We start from the raw sequence: 13,602 nt of genomic DNA, 5'->3' as shown, positions 1-13,602 counted from the left end.
ATCTGCTACTTGTAGCATGTGACCGAGGCATGCAAAGCCGCCGAAGGTGAAGGAGAACTGAGATTTTGCAATCTACCCGAGCTACCTGAATACCTCAACGGCATACAAATAGTTATGGATGGACCTTTTCAGTGTCGAAGCTACCCGCACCTGGTCATTGACCTCTTGATATATGATTTATAATGACGATCTACCTGCCTGACCAGGCGCATAAGTGGGTCTCTATGCGCAATATATATCCAGAATTACAAAGAAACTTCGTTGGAGGTGAGACATTATTGCGTCTCCAAAACTGACCTGAATATTACATGAGCTACTCCGTAGATATTCTATCAAAATAGCTAAGTGAGATGCAGATGTCATAGTTATCGGGATACTTCTGCTACGTGGCCAGCTATGAATATGACATGGAACTGCATCTAACCTGCAGCAGCAGGAGCTACTGACACAATGCTCGCATCGGACCAATTAGCTAGTAGTTCTTCAGCTGCATGCTCGATAGGGGACTGTGTATGTGGGTTTTAGACTCTAAGCTGCTGGATCGGCTGAAAAACCGGTGATGTGGCGTTCCTGCAGAGCGCAGTCGTGGGCAAAAGATGAGATAGATGATGGCCAGGGGCTGAAACTCGCACGCAATGGTACTATTCCTATCTAGACTCGCTAACGAAATATGTTTTTGAAAAAGAAAAGGAAAAAAGAAAAAAGAATTGCATTAGGTATCGTATGCATGGCTATCGGTCCGAACAACGGGGTATTGGATTGTATTCATGTACAATATTCATGTCATAGTTTACGAGCGACGAGTAGCGTTGCCATTTCTTAATTAATTGTAATTTGGTTGATGATCCTGATCCTGCGAAAGCTCACTGTGCCTTGTTTCGTCCCCAGCTATTGCTAAATATTGACACCATTGGAAACCCAAGGTTTGCACCTAACACCCGGCATTTCTTGAATGAGATGAGCCTTCCTGTATTGTATGAACTTCCCGGAGCCATGCTCGGCCACCTGGAAGACTTTCGTATCGATATCAAGCCACAATTCGTCAAAGGCAGTCAATCGTATCTCAATCCTACCCTTCACCATATTTAGATCCAGATCGACTTTGAAGTCCTGGTTGGGGTATCCGTGCAAGATACCCAAGCTCATTTTATACACTTCCAGAGTGACCTCCATCTCCAGAGTCTCCGTGTGTATAGATCCCGACACCTGTTCCGAAACCACCAAGTCAGCATACACAGGAAAGCCAAGTCAAATCTATTGCTTACAGCGAATATACCCGTGTCCAAACTGAAAGGCATTCGATCTTTGCTCTTGTAACCGCATAACGTTGAGTTCTCAACCTGGCCTATCTTGTAGGCACCATGCCCGGTCCCAGATCGCTGCACTAGAAGAGCTTTATATCGTAAGCAGAATCGAAGATAGCAAGAGTAAAGGGGCCCGCCTACCACTATAAAACATGATGAGGGGTAGTAAGTCCACCGGTATCCAAACCTTGGGAAGAGGGAGCATTCGATTTTCTGTGCATCGATTTCGCCCCATTTATAGTTTGGAATGGTAGCGGCCTTGGATCATCATGCATTGCATTTCTTTTGTCAAATATTGCGAGCACACTTAATGGGAAGCTTTGCTGTAATCCGAAATTTAAGCTGTATTTTACATTGCTTTTCTTTTTTCAGTACGAGAGACTAACCTTTAATGAACGTGATTGGCATGGGAATTCCAACTTGGCCTGCAATTCTCTTAGAATGATTTGCCACTGATTCACGTAGTTGAGGGACCTACCTAGCCCATGTTATTAGCCTAGTCAAACTAATCTTCTCCTTTCACTTTCTCTATTTTATCTGTTTAAAGTTGTTATGGCTCATTTTTCGCGTATCAGCAAAGTGCAGTCAATATATTGAAAAAAAAAAAAAAAATATATAGACTGAAAGAGAGGAATGAAAGCACGTAAACTTCTTAACAGCCCTTTAAATGTCGGTGTGCTTCTACCCATCACACGCAGTTTGTTATACAGGTCAGAAAGCCTTAGAAAGCCTGCAGAATTATTTTTGAACCCCATCAGCCCCATCTGCTTAGAACCGGTAACCGGTGCTCATTAGGGAGACCTTAAAGCATCCACAACCATGGAATGTGTATAACATCTCTTCACCAACAAACCCGCATAAGCAGTACCTGAATCTAAAGCAACTCTGCTGAGCTTTCGCAGATCAAGATGTCTTTCAATCAACCAGGCATCCCGTTGAAAATAACCGTCATTGGCGCTGGTATGGCCGGTCTCTCATCGGCAATAGCACTCTCCGACATAAACCCCGACCACCAGATTACCGTCCTAGAATCCAACACCTCCCTCAGCGAGCTTGGCGCTGGACTGCAACTCTTCCCAAACAGCACTCGCATCCTACACAAATGGGGCCTAACCCCATCCCTGGAAAAAGTCGCCTTCCAATCCTCCCACATATCCGTCCGCCGCTGGGAAGATAATACCGAATTGGCCTTCAACATGAACAATCCTACTAGCACCTGGCTCTACGGCTGGCCCCAATTGCAGATCTACCGACCAGACCTGCAGCAAGCACTCTTCGAGCGTGTACAACAACTGCACAACGTGTCCGTTTTATTTGGCAAATCCGTTGTACGCGTGGACCACGAGACGGGTACGATCCATACGGCAGACGATGATATCTTCGAGGCGGATCTCACAGTTGCAGCTGATGGGATCTGGTCCCGGACCAGGCGATGCCTGCCGGCATCGAAGGATGTGGCCCCCACCCCGTATCGAGAACATAACTACCGCGCTGTGATTCCGCGGGTGCGGATGCTCTCTAATCCCATTACTGCGCCGCTTATGGCTTCCCCGGAGGCGAAGTCGTGGGTAGGGCCCGGCGCGTTTGTGTTGGGGTATACGGTCGCCTCGAGCGAGTTGTATAATCTTGTTATCGGTGTCCCGCGACCGAGCGAAGGGGTGCCCCTAGGGTCGTGGAATCACCCTGCCGATGTTGAGAAGATGCGCGGGCTTGTGTCGGGGTGGTGTGAGGAAGTGCGAGCGTTGGCCTCTCTCGTTCAAGACGGGGAATGCGTTTCCTGGACATTGGGTGAGGTCGCTCCTATTCCCAGCTACGTAAGTACGTCTGGGAGAGTAGCGCTGGTTGGGGACGCGGCGCATGCTCTTCTTCCTCATGCTGCACAGGGGGCAGGAATGGCGATTGAGGATGCGGCGAGTCTGGCGGAGTTTGTGGGATATTTGAGGTCGACGGAGGATCTGCCGAAGGTTTTGAGTGCGTGGAGCCAGTTTAGACAGGCTCGCGTGGAGCACTTGCGCAGCATCAGCCGTGGCAATGCCAGTGATATGACTCTTCCGGATGGCGAATGTCAGACTGCGCGAGATGTGAAATGGAAAGCTATTCGCGATATGCAGCGGGCACAGTTGGCCGAGCTTGGACTTGAGAAGGTTAGAGAGAAGGTAATCAGGGAGAGACCGGCGCCTGATCCAGCTTGTAAAAGCACGTTTGAGCCCGGTGGGAGAATGTGGGTCAATGGCTTTGATGTGAGTGAGGAGAGTCGGAAGTTCTGTCGCGAACATCTGGGACTTGGATCACCCCGCAAACTCTAGACTACACACAGCAAAGTCTCGCCATTAAGCGAAACACGAATGACAAGGTATACATATTTGTACTGGTTACTAGAGTCATGGGTAGGAAGGAGCTTCTGTTATAAATAAATTGTGTTCTCTTGGTTCCCCTTTGGCGCTTATACAAAGATTTTCCCCCACTATGGGCAGATGGATGATTCCCTTAGTGCAGCCGATCAGATTCAATTCACTTATTTACTTTTGACCGCCTAACTTAAGGTTGGACGCCACGCGGGTCCCACTCAGTGAACCATTGGATCCTCGGCCAAGTTGTCCTCCGGCAGGTTTAAGCCAGGAGATTCGCCTTGCTATATTCCCTATATTCCCGTGTCTTTTTCATCGAACACTTTTTCTGGGTGGATTTGAATAAAGTCTCGGTGTTTGATTTCATGATTTGGAATCTAAATTGAATCTAAAATTGCTTTGCTTTCATGTTGATATAATTAGGTGTGGAGTCTTGTTCGTGTTGGGGAGGGAGACGTATTTGTATAAACTCTTCTTTTATGAGCTACCCACTATACTCGCTACTCCGTATATGTTCATCTTTGTAGACCTTTCAGGCCAACAACTCGGCCTGCTCCTTAACCGCCTTCATCGCACACATCCACAACCCCGGCCCAATACTCACCCTTGCAACTCCCAACTTCCGAATCTCCTGTACTCCCAAAAACCCTTCTGCCAAAAGCATCATCACATTCACCCTCCCCTCGAGTTCCCTCACCAAAACCTTCACCTCCTCCTTCGACACACCCCGTCCCTTGGGCCCACCCCAAACAAACACCGTACAAGCCCCAGCTTCCAAAAACGCCTTTCCACGCACAATGGCATCATCCAACGTCGTCCCTTCCTGGGACAACACATCCGTCCGTGCATTTAGCGCGAAGTCAGGAACCCCGGCCTCCTTGGCTGCCTCAACCACGGTCCTCACCCGCGCAACAGCCTCGTCTAGTGGTCTCAATGTACCGGCTGCATTATCCATGTCTTCCAGGTTACAACCGACTGCACCCAGGGCGATAGCCTCCTTGACCGTCGCCGCCAAGCTGGAGAGGTCCTTGTCGTAGCCGTCTTGCAGATCGGCTGTGACGGGCAGGGCAGGGTTAACGCGGTGGGCGGCGGATATGATTGTCTTCAGGGAAGCCAGGTTCTGGGCTTTTGTGAGGTGTTCATCGTCGACACCGAGGCAGGCTGCGATGGCGAATGATGCTGTAGCGATGGCGCGGGTTTGGGGGAGCGAGGCGATGGCTGAGGCGGTGCTGGCGTCCCAGACGTTCGTGAGGATGAGAGGGTCTTGGGGGCTGTGGAGATCGCGGAAGTGCTTAGCGATATCGTTTTGGGAGGGAGGCATTTTTGACGATGTTGGTAGTTGGGCTTGTAGATTGGAGGTGTATATGCGTGCGTGGTGGCGGATGGAGGGGTAATCTTAATGTTGATATTGCGGGGTTTGACTATGATATTACCTCGATAACTTGAGAGTATCTAAATTCAATTCATGTTGAGTTGTTGCAGAGTGATTTATACCTCCCCAGCATCTACGATGGCTCCACGGGTTCCGCCGTATAGTTAGTGAGTCCGCAATCGACCGTCACCATCTGCAATTGACCGTCACCATCTGCAGCTGAATCGTCACCTTCTGCACCTGAAACGTCACCTTCTGCAACTGATTCATCACATTTTGCACATATATCTAAGGTCCGTGCATTTCCCAATACTCTCGCATCCCCCAGGTCTTTGGCCCGAACTTAATTCGGCCTGGTTGCAAGGACAACAGTATGGTACCTCCGCTCCATTTCGAGCCCTCCCGCCGGGCCGGACCACTTGGAGCCGATTTTCCTGCTCTCCCGCCCTATCGAGAGGTACACAGTATTACAGTATCTGTGAGGGTCTCAACGTATGCGTAGATGGGGAAAGCGACTCCTGGTTCATAGTAACTCGAGACGTACATAGTGGGGTTCTGTAGAGTGGTGAACACCAATATGACGTTTGAGCGAACCGAAATTGAAATACGTCGCCTGTCGACCATTGGGGCAAAATTGGCACTTCAATGAGTTGCTTGTTCCATATCATTCAATGTTTCAAGTGACCCAAAAGTGCATCATGTTTGTCCTCCTGAAGATGAGTTACGCTGTAACTCCTGATCCCTATAATACCTTGTTATTATGAATCTCTGCGCCTTCCAGGGTAGAATATCTACTACGTAGGTATAAACTAAGCGAAAAATAAAAAATAACAATAATTTAAGAAGAAGAAAAGAAAAGACGCCAAAAGAAGGCTAAATTAACGAAAACCCATTACATGGTAAATGTAATGGGGAAAAAAGAATGCATCAGGAGGGAATCGAACCCCCCTCGCCAGTTAACTAGATAAGGAATATTTCCTAATCTTGGAAGACTAGCATCATAACCACTAGACCACTGATGCTGTGTGATATATTATCTGATCGACCGATACAATTGATGAACTAATCCGCCAATTACCATGATACATACTTCAAAGAAAATCTACGACGTCAGACTCACTCTATATAACTCGGTCCCTTCTTTTATAGAACAAGTAGTCCAAGTTGTAAATATGTGACAGCGCAGGAGTGTTCAGCGTGTTGTTCCGATGCAGGGGCGAAAAGGAATACGTAGTTTCGATATATATAGTAGGCGACCTACATCTGATAGAACTGGAAGGGGAAAAAAAAGGTTATTGCGCATTACTAGCGTGGGGTTGATCATTATTTGCAAATTAACAGATACCTAAACAGCCTCGGTTAATTATAAAAAGGTAACGTACATCTCGAGTGCTGAGAGGCTATTTGAAGCTACATACATGTACGTTGAGGCGATGTCACTATTGATATCCCCCCGCTCGGCCAAGCCGAATTCTAGCCGATGATGGTTGATATTTTATCGATCTAGCAGATCTACCTCGGGGTACTTTGATTGAAATATATCTCCCCTAAGCCCTAGTACTCGTACACCTGAAGTACACCTGAAGCTAACTATCTATTTACACAATATAGGATAAGAAGGAAAAGAAGAGACAACGAAGCATGTGATTAAGAACAAGGGACGCAATATGACAAGGGAAGCCTAAAAAACGACCAAATGCATATCAATAAGACAGAAGACACCTTGCTATGCTTATGAAGAGGGGGTGAGCGGGAAACGAAAAAAGGAAAGGCACCACGCAGACAACGGATGTATTATCCGAAGGTGCCCGCAAATACCGGCAAGAGCCGCTTGTCATCCTGGATATTGGATATCCAAAGTAGCGGGAAGTATAATGACGGAAGATAGGGCTGCAGGTGCCCCGAAGCAGAAAGGCCCTAGTCTAAGCCATAAACTCTGATGGAGCCGCTCGAGCCGCCTGTATTTTTCTCAGATGACCACGGCATCCTCGTCCCGATCGTAGTCCGCTTCATCAAAGAAAACGGCAGACTGGCGTCTCATTTCCTCAATCACGCTCGCCCGCCGGGAACTCGGGGTATGAGGACGTGACGAGCCGGTAGATTGGGACATGCTATCTGACAACTCACAGTAACGCGACTCGCTCTTGTAGCTAGATCCATCGCGCTCGGGGAGGTTTTCATCTAAACGCTCGACCATAGGATCTTCATTTTCTCGATCGCGGATTCGACGAGAGAGAATCGGGGAGAGTGCACGTCCACCTATCCTGGATTCTTGGAGTCCTTCCATGATCGCATTCTCGATCTTAAGCCGATTTTGGATAAATTGAATCTTGGAGAAAGTACTTTGCTGGCCGACATGTATCATGCGGGCGAGCCTTTCAGGAGTAGGATCGGAAAGAATGTGGATGAAATCAGATGGAATGCTTTTTGGCCAAATAGTCACAGTGCCACTGAACTTTTGCAACCAGATCTCGCTCCAGTCTTGGCCCATAGGTCGGGGGAGGAGCTCTAAATGTCGAAGAACTCGAAGCCATTTGTTGAGGTCTAATTTGATGTACTGCTCGATTGCAGTGCCGAGGAAGCCGCCGCGCCAACCACGGCCCCTGCGGTGTGTGACTGGCCGCCCTACTGTCCCTCTAGAACTAAAGAAGAAGAGATTGATGTGAGGGTTAACCTGGGTCAGTGTTAGTGGCAAAAGAGCAGAATTGACGAAGTTGATCTAACCTGTGATACGATTGTAAAATTGACGTTGAAATGCAGGTTCAGCGCTTTGATAGGTATATCAGTTCGCAGGCTACCATCCTTCCATTTGTGACCAAACGAATAAGGCGCGAGCGTACCATCACGCTTTTTAGTCATTAATACAACAGGGTTCAAAATGCCTGGAACAGCCGCCGAAGCAAGCACGGCACTCCATATGACGCAATCGGGGCATGTCAGATAATTGGCCAGGATAGTCGGCGAGTGAGGATCCGAGGGCACGCAGGTGACATTCAAAATGCGCCCGGTCCGCTCGTAAGCTTCGCGAAAGGTCGTTGAGCCCCTGCAGAACCAGGCGCATTGCCGAGCCCAGTCCATAGTATCGAACCGAGCACCAGTTCGCCACCAGCGATGTACCCAGGTTGTCAGCCCTTCGTGGCATGCGCGAATCCGATGTGCTAAAGCTGGAACGAGCAGCTGCTTCAGCTCATCATCGGTCCGAGTCGCGACTAGTCCCGCCACCAGTGCTCCGCCTGACGTGCCGGTTATGATCTCTGGGAGGACATCATTGTCCAGCAGCGCTCGTATAACTCCGAAGTGGTAGTAAGCGAATGTAGCCCCACCCGAAAGACAAAGAGCGGTGCGTCCAAAGTTCGTATCGAGATGTTTGAAAAGATGATACTTGGCATCCTTGTCAATCTGCTTATTGTCCAAAACGATCTGTATGCATGCATGCACCTCATCGATGTATTCCTGAACCAGATCCTTGGTCCCCGAATAGGTCTCGCTGTATATCCGAGGATTTTCCACACCCGCAAAGTTGTTCTTGACGCAAGCCTCCAAAAGTGCCCGGAGATCTTCAATAGCAGGTACCTCGCTGGAGCCGACTCGACCGTTTTCCATTTCCCACTCCGCATCCTTCCTCCGCTGCTTCAGCTGCGACACCACTTTGTTGACAGTGAGGTGATCGTAGTAAGCATATTCGTCAATTTTTTTCCAATTTTCGGTTCCGAGATGGACGTCCAACGCCTGAGCCGCTTTCAGCCAGTCCGGATAGTTTTTCTGTGCAGATAGCTCTTGGCGCAGCCTTTCCCTCTTCCCCCGCCACGTCACCCACTGCTCATACAATACTATGTAGACTCGCACCAGAGCATAGCCAAAGCTCAATACTATGAGCCACGCGAATACAATGAAGAGAAAGGGCCATTTCAAAACAGAATATAGCACGCCTTCCCTCGTTTCATCCTTGCTTCGCTTTGGTGTTTTGCGGCGGCCACGACTCTTGCGGACTCGTTGATTGATCGGGCGCCAGTCGTTGATGGCCGTCAATGGGGATGCTTCTGGGGCATTCAGCGCCCGCTCGAATCGGTCGAGTTCATCGGGTTGAATGAAGTCGCGGTCGTAGTCAGGGAGACAGGCCGGATCGTAAGGGTCGTACACAGCAGTTTTCTCCTCAGTGGTCATGTTCAACACATTCTGAATACGCCAACAAATATGTTGAGAGTTACAGAGGTACCTTGAAATCCGGTTGGGGAAGCTACGTTAGACGATCATGACGTTGGCGTCACGTGTAGCTTATCCCCACATTGCACTAGTGTATTTCCCAAAATAGCTAGTCTGGTTTTTTATTTGCTGAGTCATCTAGATCTTGCCCCGCCAGATAAGAACCTTGGAAATAAAAAACATACCAGAACCATGGATGCCTCCGTAGTTAAACAGCAATTGCTTCCAATTCAGAGCTCTGTTGTTCTTGTTCTTGGAAAAAATGAGTGTATTGTGTAGATAAACCAGAGAAATTTATTTAGTACGGGCTTTGTTATGATCGCACAATTTTCAACCTCGCTCGACATTCTTTGTATCGAGAATGAATTAACTTTGAGAAACTATGGCAGACATCATCCCACCTTGACATGCTGCGGCATTTGAGTACGACAATGCCGCCGACCGTGCGATGGCATTGAAAAAACATGTTGGAATGTACCCCTCCATGCACGTCCTCCGGGAGTAATTAACATCCATTCTTGTAATCTCTTATTCAAGGGTTCAATGTTCAATTAGCGGGGGTCTTCGCGGTCGCCTCCCGAGTACAAATGCGAGATTTTGTTCCGGCTCAAAGAATCATACTACAGCTCACCGCTACATGGCGCGGCTTGGATATCGAGAAATACATCAGTGTCCTCCCGTGATTGGTAGGCGTTTCGGCAGAGTTTGTTTGTCGCAGCCGAATTGGAGGTCTAGGAAAACACCATATGGGCTCTCAACCGGGGTACTGTAGCCACATGCACAAAAGACTGAGAGGTGCTTTGTGCTCTCGATGTCGGACATAAGGTACGAAGTACAACATAGTAGATCGGAATATTGGCCAGCTTCTTATATTATACGACAGGGCAGCGTCATTTTGGTCACATGATGTTTAAAAGACCCCTTATTTACATATTGAGGATGATTTGCAGCAACTAAATATCCTTAGCGTCGTCATAGGCTGCAGCATTCGTTCATAATTAGACTCGTTTAGGAGCGGATCTTCCGGACACTTTTTCCTCTTGGCCATGTTCGTCTTGAATGCTGATCGCAACCTGCTAAATTCTTAAATGCGATGTTAAAAAGCAAACACGTTGTAAGCCATCGCTTTGCGTTGCTACTTCGATTATACACTCGCTTATACCAACGAGTTCTGGACATCATTTTCGATACATAGTCTCTGGCTTGTCTCATAGCAATACGCAGGAGTAAGAATATTTTTATTGTCCTGTGTTGCGCGGTAGCCGCTCGGTTTATTGTTTTGCTTTAGCCTTTTGTGACATCCCTGAACGTGCCGGGAGCGCCGACTTTAAGTGCGACTGTCAAGGTTACCATATTTCCTCAAATGCCCCGCTCTCTGAAGTCAAGAAGGCCTTGGCATTTTCTCTATCTTCAATCCAAACTCGAGTCATCGTTCCCCATTTGGCACTGTGCAGATCATGGATCTGCCTTCGCGAAGTATTGTGGCGTTGTTGGAGCCGGTGAGAAAGCTTTCCCCCGCTTACGAAGTTAACCCCCAGTACTCCCCGAACGTGAGCGGCAATAGCAAAAAAAAAAAAAAGCTCAGCGGGCCACATTTGAGCCTTGGCAAGAGAATGCATATGCTAATGACCCGTGCCGTGTCTTAGCCAATGAGCAGGCTCAACGCCTATGTATGTCCCATATCGCACTGCGCACTTGGCGGGGATCGTCCAATGGTGGGGAAGACTGCACTCGGATCTCCGAGGCCGGGCAACGCCCGCCAGCATCTACTACTCGGGGCCAACTTAGCCTTCATTGTTTGATGCTGTCTACGGTATTCGGTACTAGATGTGTACAAACAAAATTGTAGTACAGAGGGGCAATGTAGATCGAGTTGATCGCACATCATGTGCCCCCTCCCCCTTCGTTATGTGAAATGTATGATTTCCATGTGTCGAACATTTCTGGGTTTTGAAGGGACATTCAGCCCTGATCGGCCGAATAGATTGGCGTCTCATTTTCTTTCCTGGAGTACTTCTGTAAATAATAGGGGTTGTCCATATGGTACATACGGAGTACATATGCGCTTCATAGCACACACTTCGATAACGGCAGGGATGCTGCAAACTCCTCGCATGAAAAGTGCAGTGTCGTATGCAGCAAGGCTGGGATCTGAAGTTGAACCGAGCGTTTGCGGCACATTTACATAAATGTCCTGGAATGTTAGCTCTCAATATTTTGATCTAACTACAACTATACCCCGCGGTCTAGGATCTGTCGCAGGGATGAAAAAATAAATCATGGCAAATTACCTGTGCACAAAGTTTAGAGGCACATTTGTCCTTGATGCTCAAATATGAAACATTCACAATATAGTAAATTCATATCGTAAAAGCACAGGTAGTATTCTAGGGGGTTCCAAGGTTGCCAACGGTCCTCCCTTTCGGATAGAGATAAAATACATAGAGGAATTAAAAAGGATGAAGGGTAACATTGAACCATGGGTCGACAGCCCCCCCTTATCCATTGTCCGTTGAAGCGGTGTGGCTGATATCGGGACGGAGTCGAATAGAACCATGGATGAGATGAAACCATATCTATATTTTGTGACACTAATGCCTCGTAACATTGGAAGTTTCCAAGGTATATTGATGTCATCAGGAGACATCTGAAGTTCATATTTAAAGTAAAAAAAATGAAATAAAACACATATCCGATTCCTAAAGTCTCCACTAACCCAGAGGAATGTCAGATGTCAGTGCGAGCTGACTACTGACTCGCGCTATCCCAGGTAGCGTAATTTCGAATTCTAGTTGAATGTCGCTGATTCGCCCTTTCATGGGGAATCATCAAGGTATACCGCCAACCAGGTCCTCTGTTGATGTTCATTCTCGTTGAATTTCTGAATGACTGCCTCCACTATTTCCCTTTTAAGGAGGGAGACATCCTTCGACCATGCAGATATCCTCCCATGCATGTGCGCCCCCGCCAATCGTGTGCCTCGTGCGATCATTCGCTTCCGCCTAAACCCTGATTTGATCGCCTGCACCCCCTTCAGCGCCTACAGATGACCAACGACATATCCGGTAAGGGCACGGCGTATGAGTCGTACTCTCGTACTCTCGGGGTTTGCGCTGAAGAGTCAGTGGTTTAAAAAACAAGATGATACTCCGTACGGAGTACGTGAGCCGATAAAAAAAGTAAAAAAGCGGGCCAACAAGAGCACAGGGCAACTAGGCCAGCTCTCGGCATTCCCACCCGGTCTGCATCGTGGACTCAGGTTGCCTGCGTGTGGCTGCGTCGGAGATTGATCAACACGCCGCCACCAACATGGGACTCACGACAAGTTTCAACAGTTTCCAGGAGGGGTGGGTTTCAACTGCATGAATGGGAAGATGTTAAATTTTTTTACTGTCGATCAAAGAGAGCCCCTCGGTACAGGACCCACCGATAGCATATGGTCTGAGTTTCCTTGCTCCACGATCGGCTCATAATGTTGATGCTGTGTGCAAATTCTATGGTTCAATCATGCAAGAGGGGTCAAACCATCACAGACTGATCTTTGCGAACTATCCGAATCTTTTTCCCCAGTCTCCTTGTAGCGTAATAAGGGGGTTTAACAGGGTACTAGTCGTTGACTCCAATCGTTTTGATAGACGCGGGAGAGAAGTCGGCGAACTAAAATCCTAGGCGCTGTCTCCATAGGCTCGCCACTTCCCACCCGGGTATAGTAGGTGCATGAGTAGCAGATATTTATTTATATTAGTGACGGTTATACGGTATTAGAATAAGTACGAAGTACGTGGTCTGTGTCTGATAGATTACTAGTACTTCGATAGGTCAAATATTGGGAAGAGGACAGTGTACACGTTGGGAAACCAGGTAGAATCGGACAATTGCATTGCGAAGTAAAGCATAAGATTATAAATATCTTGAAAAGGAGAAATAAAAACCAATCAGAAGGATATCAGACGACTATCATTTTGAAATATGCTCTCAGCTGATAAAAGAAAATCGAAAATGTTGTAAACGTGTATTACGGCGTATATGGTGTATTGTGTTATCAGGATAAGGCGTATTATTTAGCTAAATAATTGGTTACCCCGTGCCACCACCTTTTCCCTCCTCACCTTTTGTCATTCCTCTCCAACCTCTATCTCACTTTTCGAGGTCTCAAAGAGGAGGTCGAGTCGTTCTTTGACTCTCCATATTAATTCTCCAGGTATCATTCCTCCTCACTTGCCTCTCGGGGTTCCCACCCCTCCCCCCAATATCCCCAACGAGACTGATCAATTTCAGCACACCGTTGCTAACTTTCGCCTTCAGAGCCGCGATTGTTCGTTTTTTTTCGGGTCTCATTTGGGTCGCACAAGCAAGATGTCGTCTACATCTGGCA

General features: G+C 47.8%; 4 protein-coding genes across 4 annotated transcripts; 1 reads left to right on the top strand and 3 right to left on the bottom strand.

Annotated features, from left to right (window-relative positions):
- Nucleotides 1–894: 894 nt before the first annotated feature.
- On the bottom strand, nt 895–1,458 carry N7489_004513 (uncharacterized protein; the record flags this gene model as incomplete). The annotated part of the gene is made up of 3 exons (XM_056710265.1): nt 895–1,206; nt 1,266–1,384; nt 1,446–1,458. The coding sequence occupies 3 exons, from the start codon at nt 1,456–1,458 to the stop codon at nt 895–897; spliced, it is 444 nt and encodes a 147-aa protein (XP_056568686.1).
- A 754-nt stretch (nt 1,459–2,212) lies between these two features.
- N7489_004512 (FAD-dependent oxidoreductase) lies at nt 2,213–3,610 on the top strand (the record flags this gene model as incomplete). The annotated part of the gene is made up of 1 exon (XM_056710264.1): nt 2,213–3,610. One exon carries the CDS (start codon nt 2,213–2,215, stop codon nt 3,608–3,610), a length of 1,398 nt encoding a protein of 465 aa, XP_056568685.1.
- Nucleotides 3,611–4,184: 574 nt separating this feature from the next.
- N7489_004511 (isocitrate lyase/PEP mutase family protein) lies at nt 4,185–4,973 on the bottom strand (the record flags this gene model as incomplete). The annotated part of the gene is made up of 1 exon (XM_056710263.1): nt 4,185–4,973. The coding sequence occupies one exon, from the start codon at nt 4,971–4,973 to the stop codon at nt 4,185–4,187; it is 789 nt and encodes a 262-aa protein (XP_056568684.1).
- A 2,020-nt stretch (nt 4,974–6,993) lies between these two features.
- Nucleotides 6,994–9,188, bottom strand: N7489_004510 (patatin-like phospholipase domain-containing protein; the record flags this gene model as incomplete). Its single annotated transcript, XM_056710262.1, has 2 exons — nt 6,994–7,698; nt 7,749–9,188. 2 exons carry the CDS (start codon nt 9,186–9,188, stop codon nt 6,994–6,996), a joined length of 2,145 nt encoding a protein of 714 aa, XP_056568683.1.
- Nucleotides 9,189–13,602: the final 4,414 nt, after the last annotated feature.

Source organism: Penicillium chrysogenum (assembly GCF_028827035.1).
Source record: "Penicillium chrysogenum strain IBT 35668 chromosome Unknown utg000002l_segment0_segment0, whole genome shotgun sequence".
NCBI lineage: Eukaryota > Fungi > Ascomycota > Eurotiomycetes > Eurotiales > Aspergillaceae > Penicillium > Penicillium chrysogenum.
The sequence above is the reverse complement of the archived record's forward strand: the minus strand, read 5'-3'. Positions and strand labels throughout refer to the sequence as shown.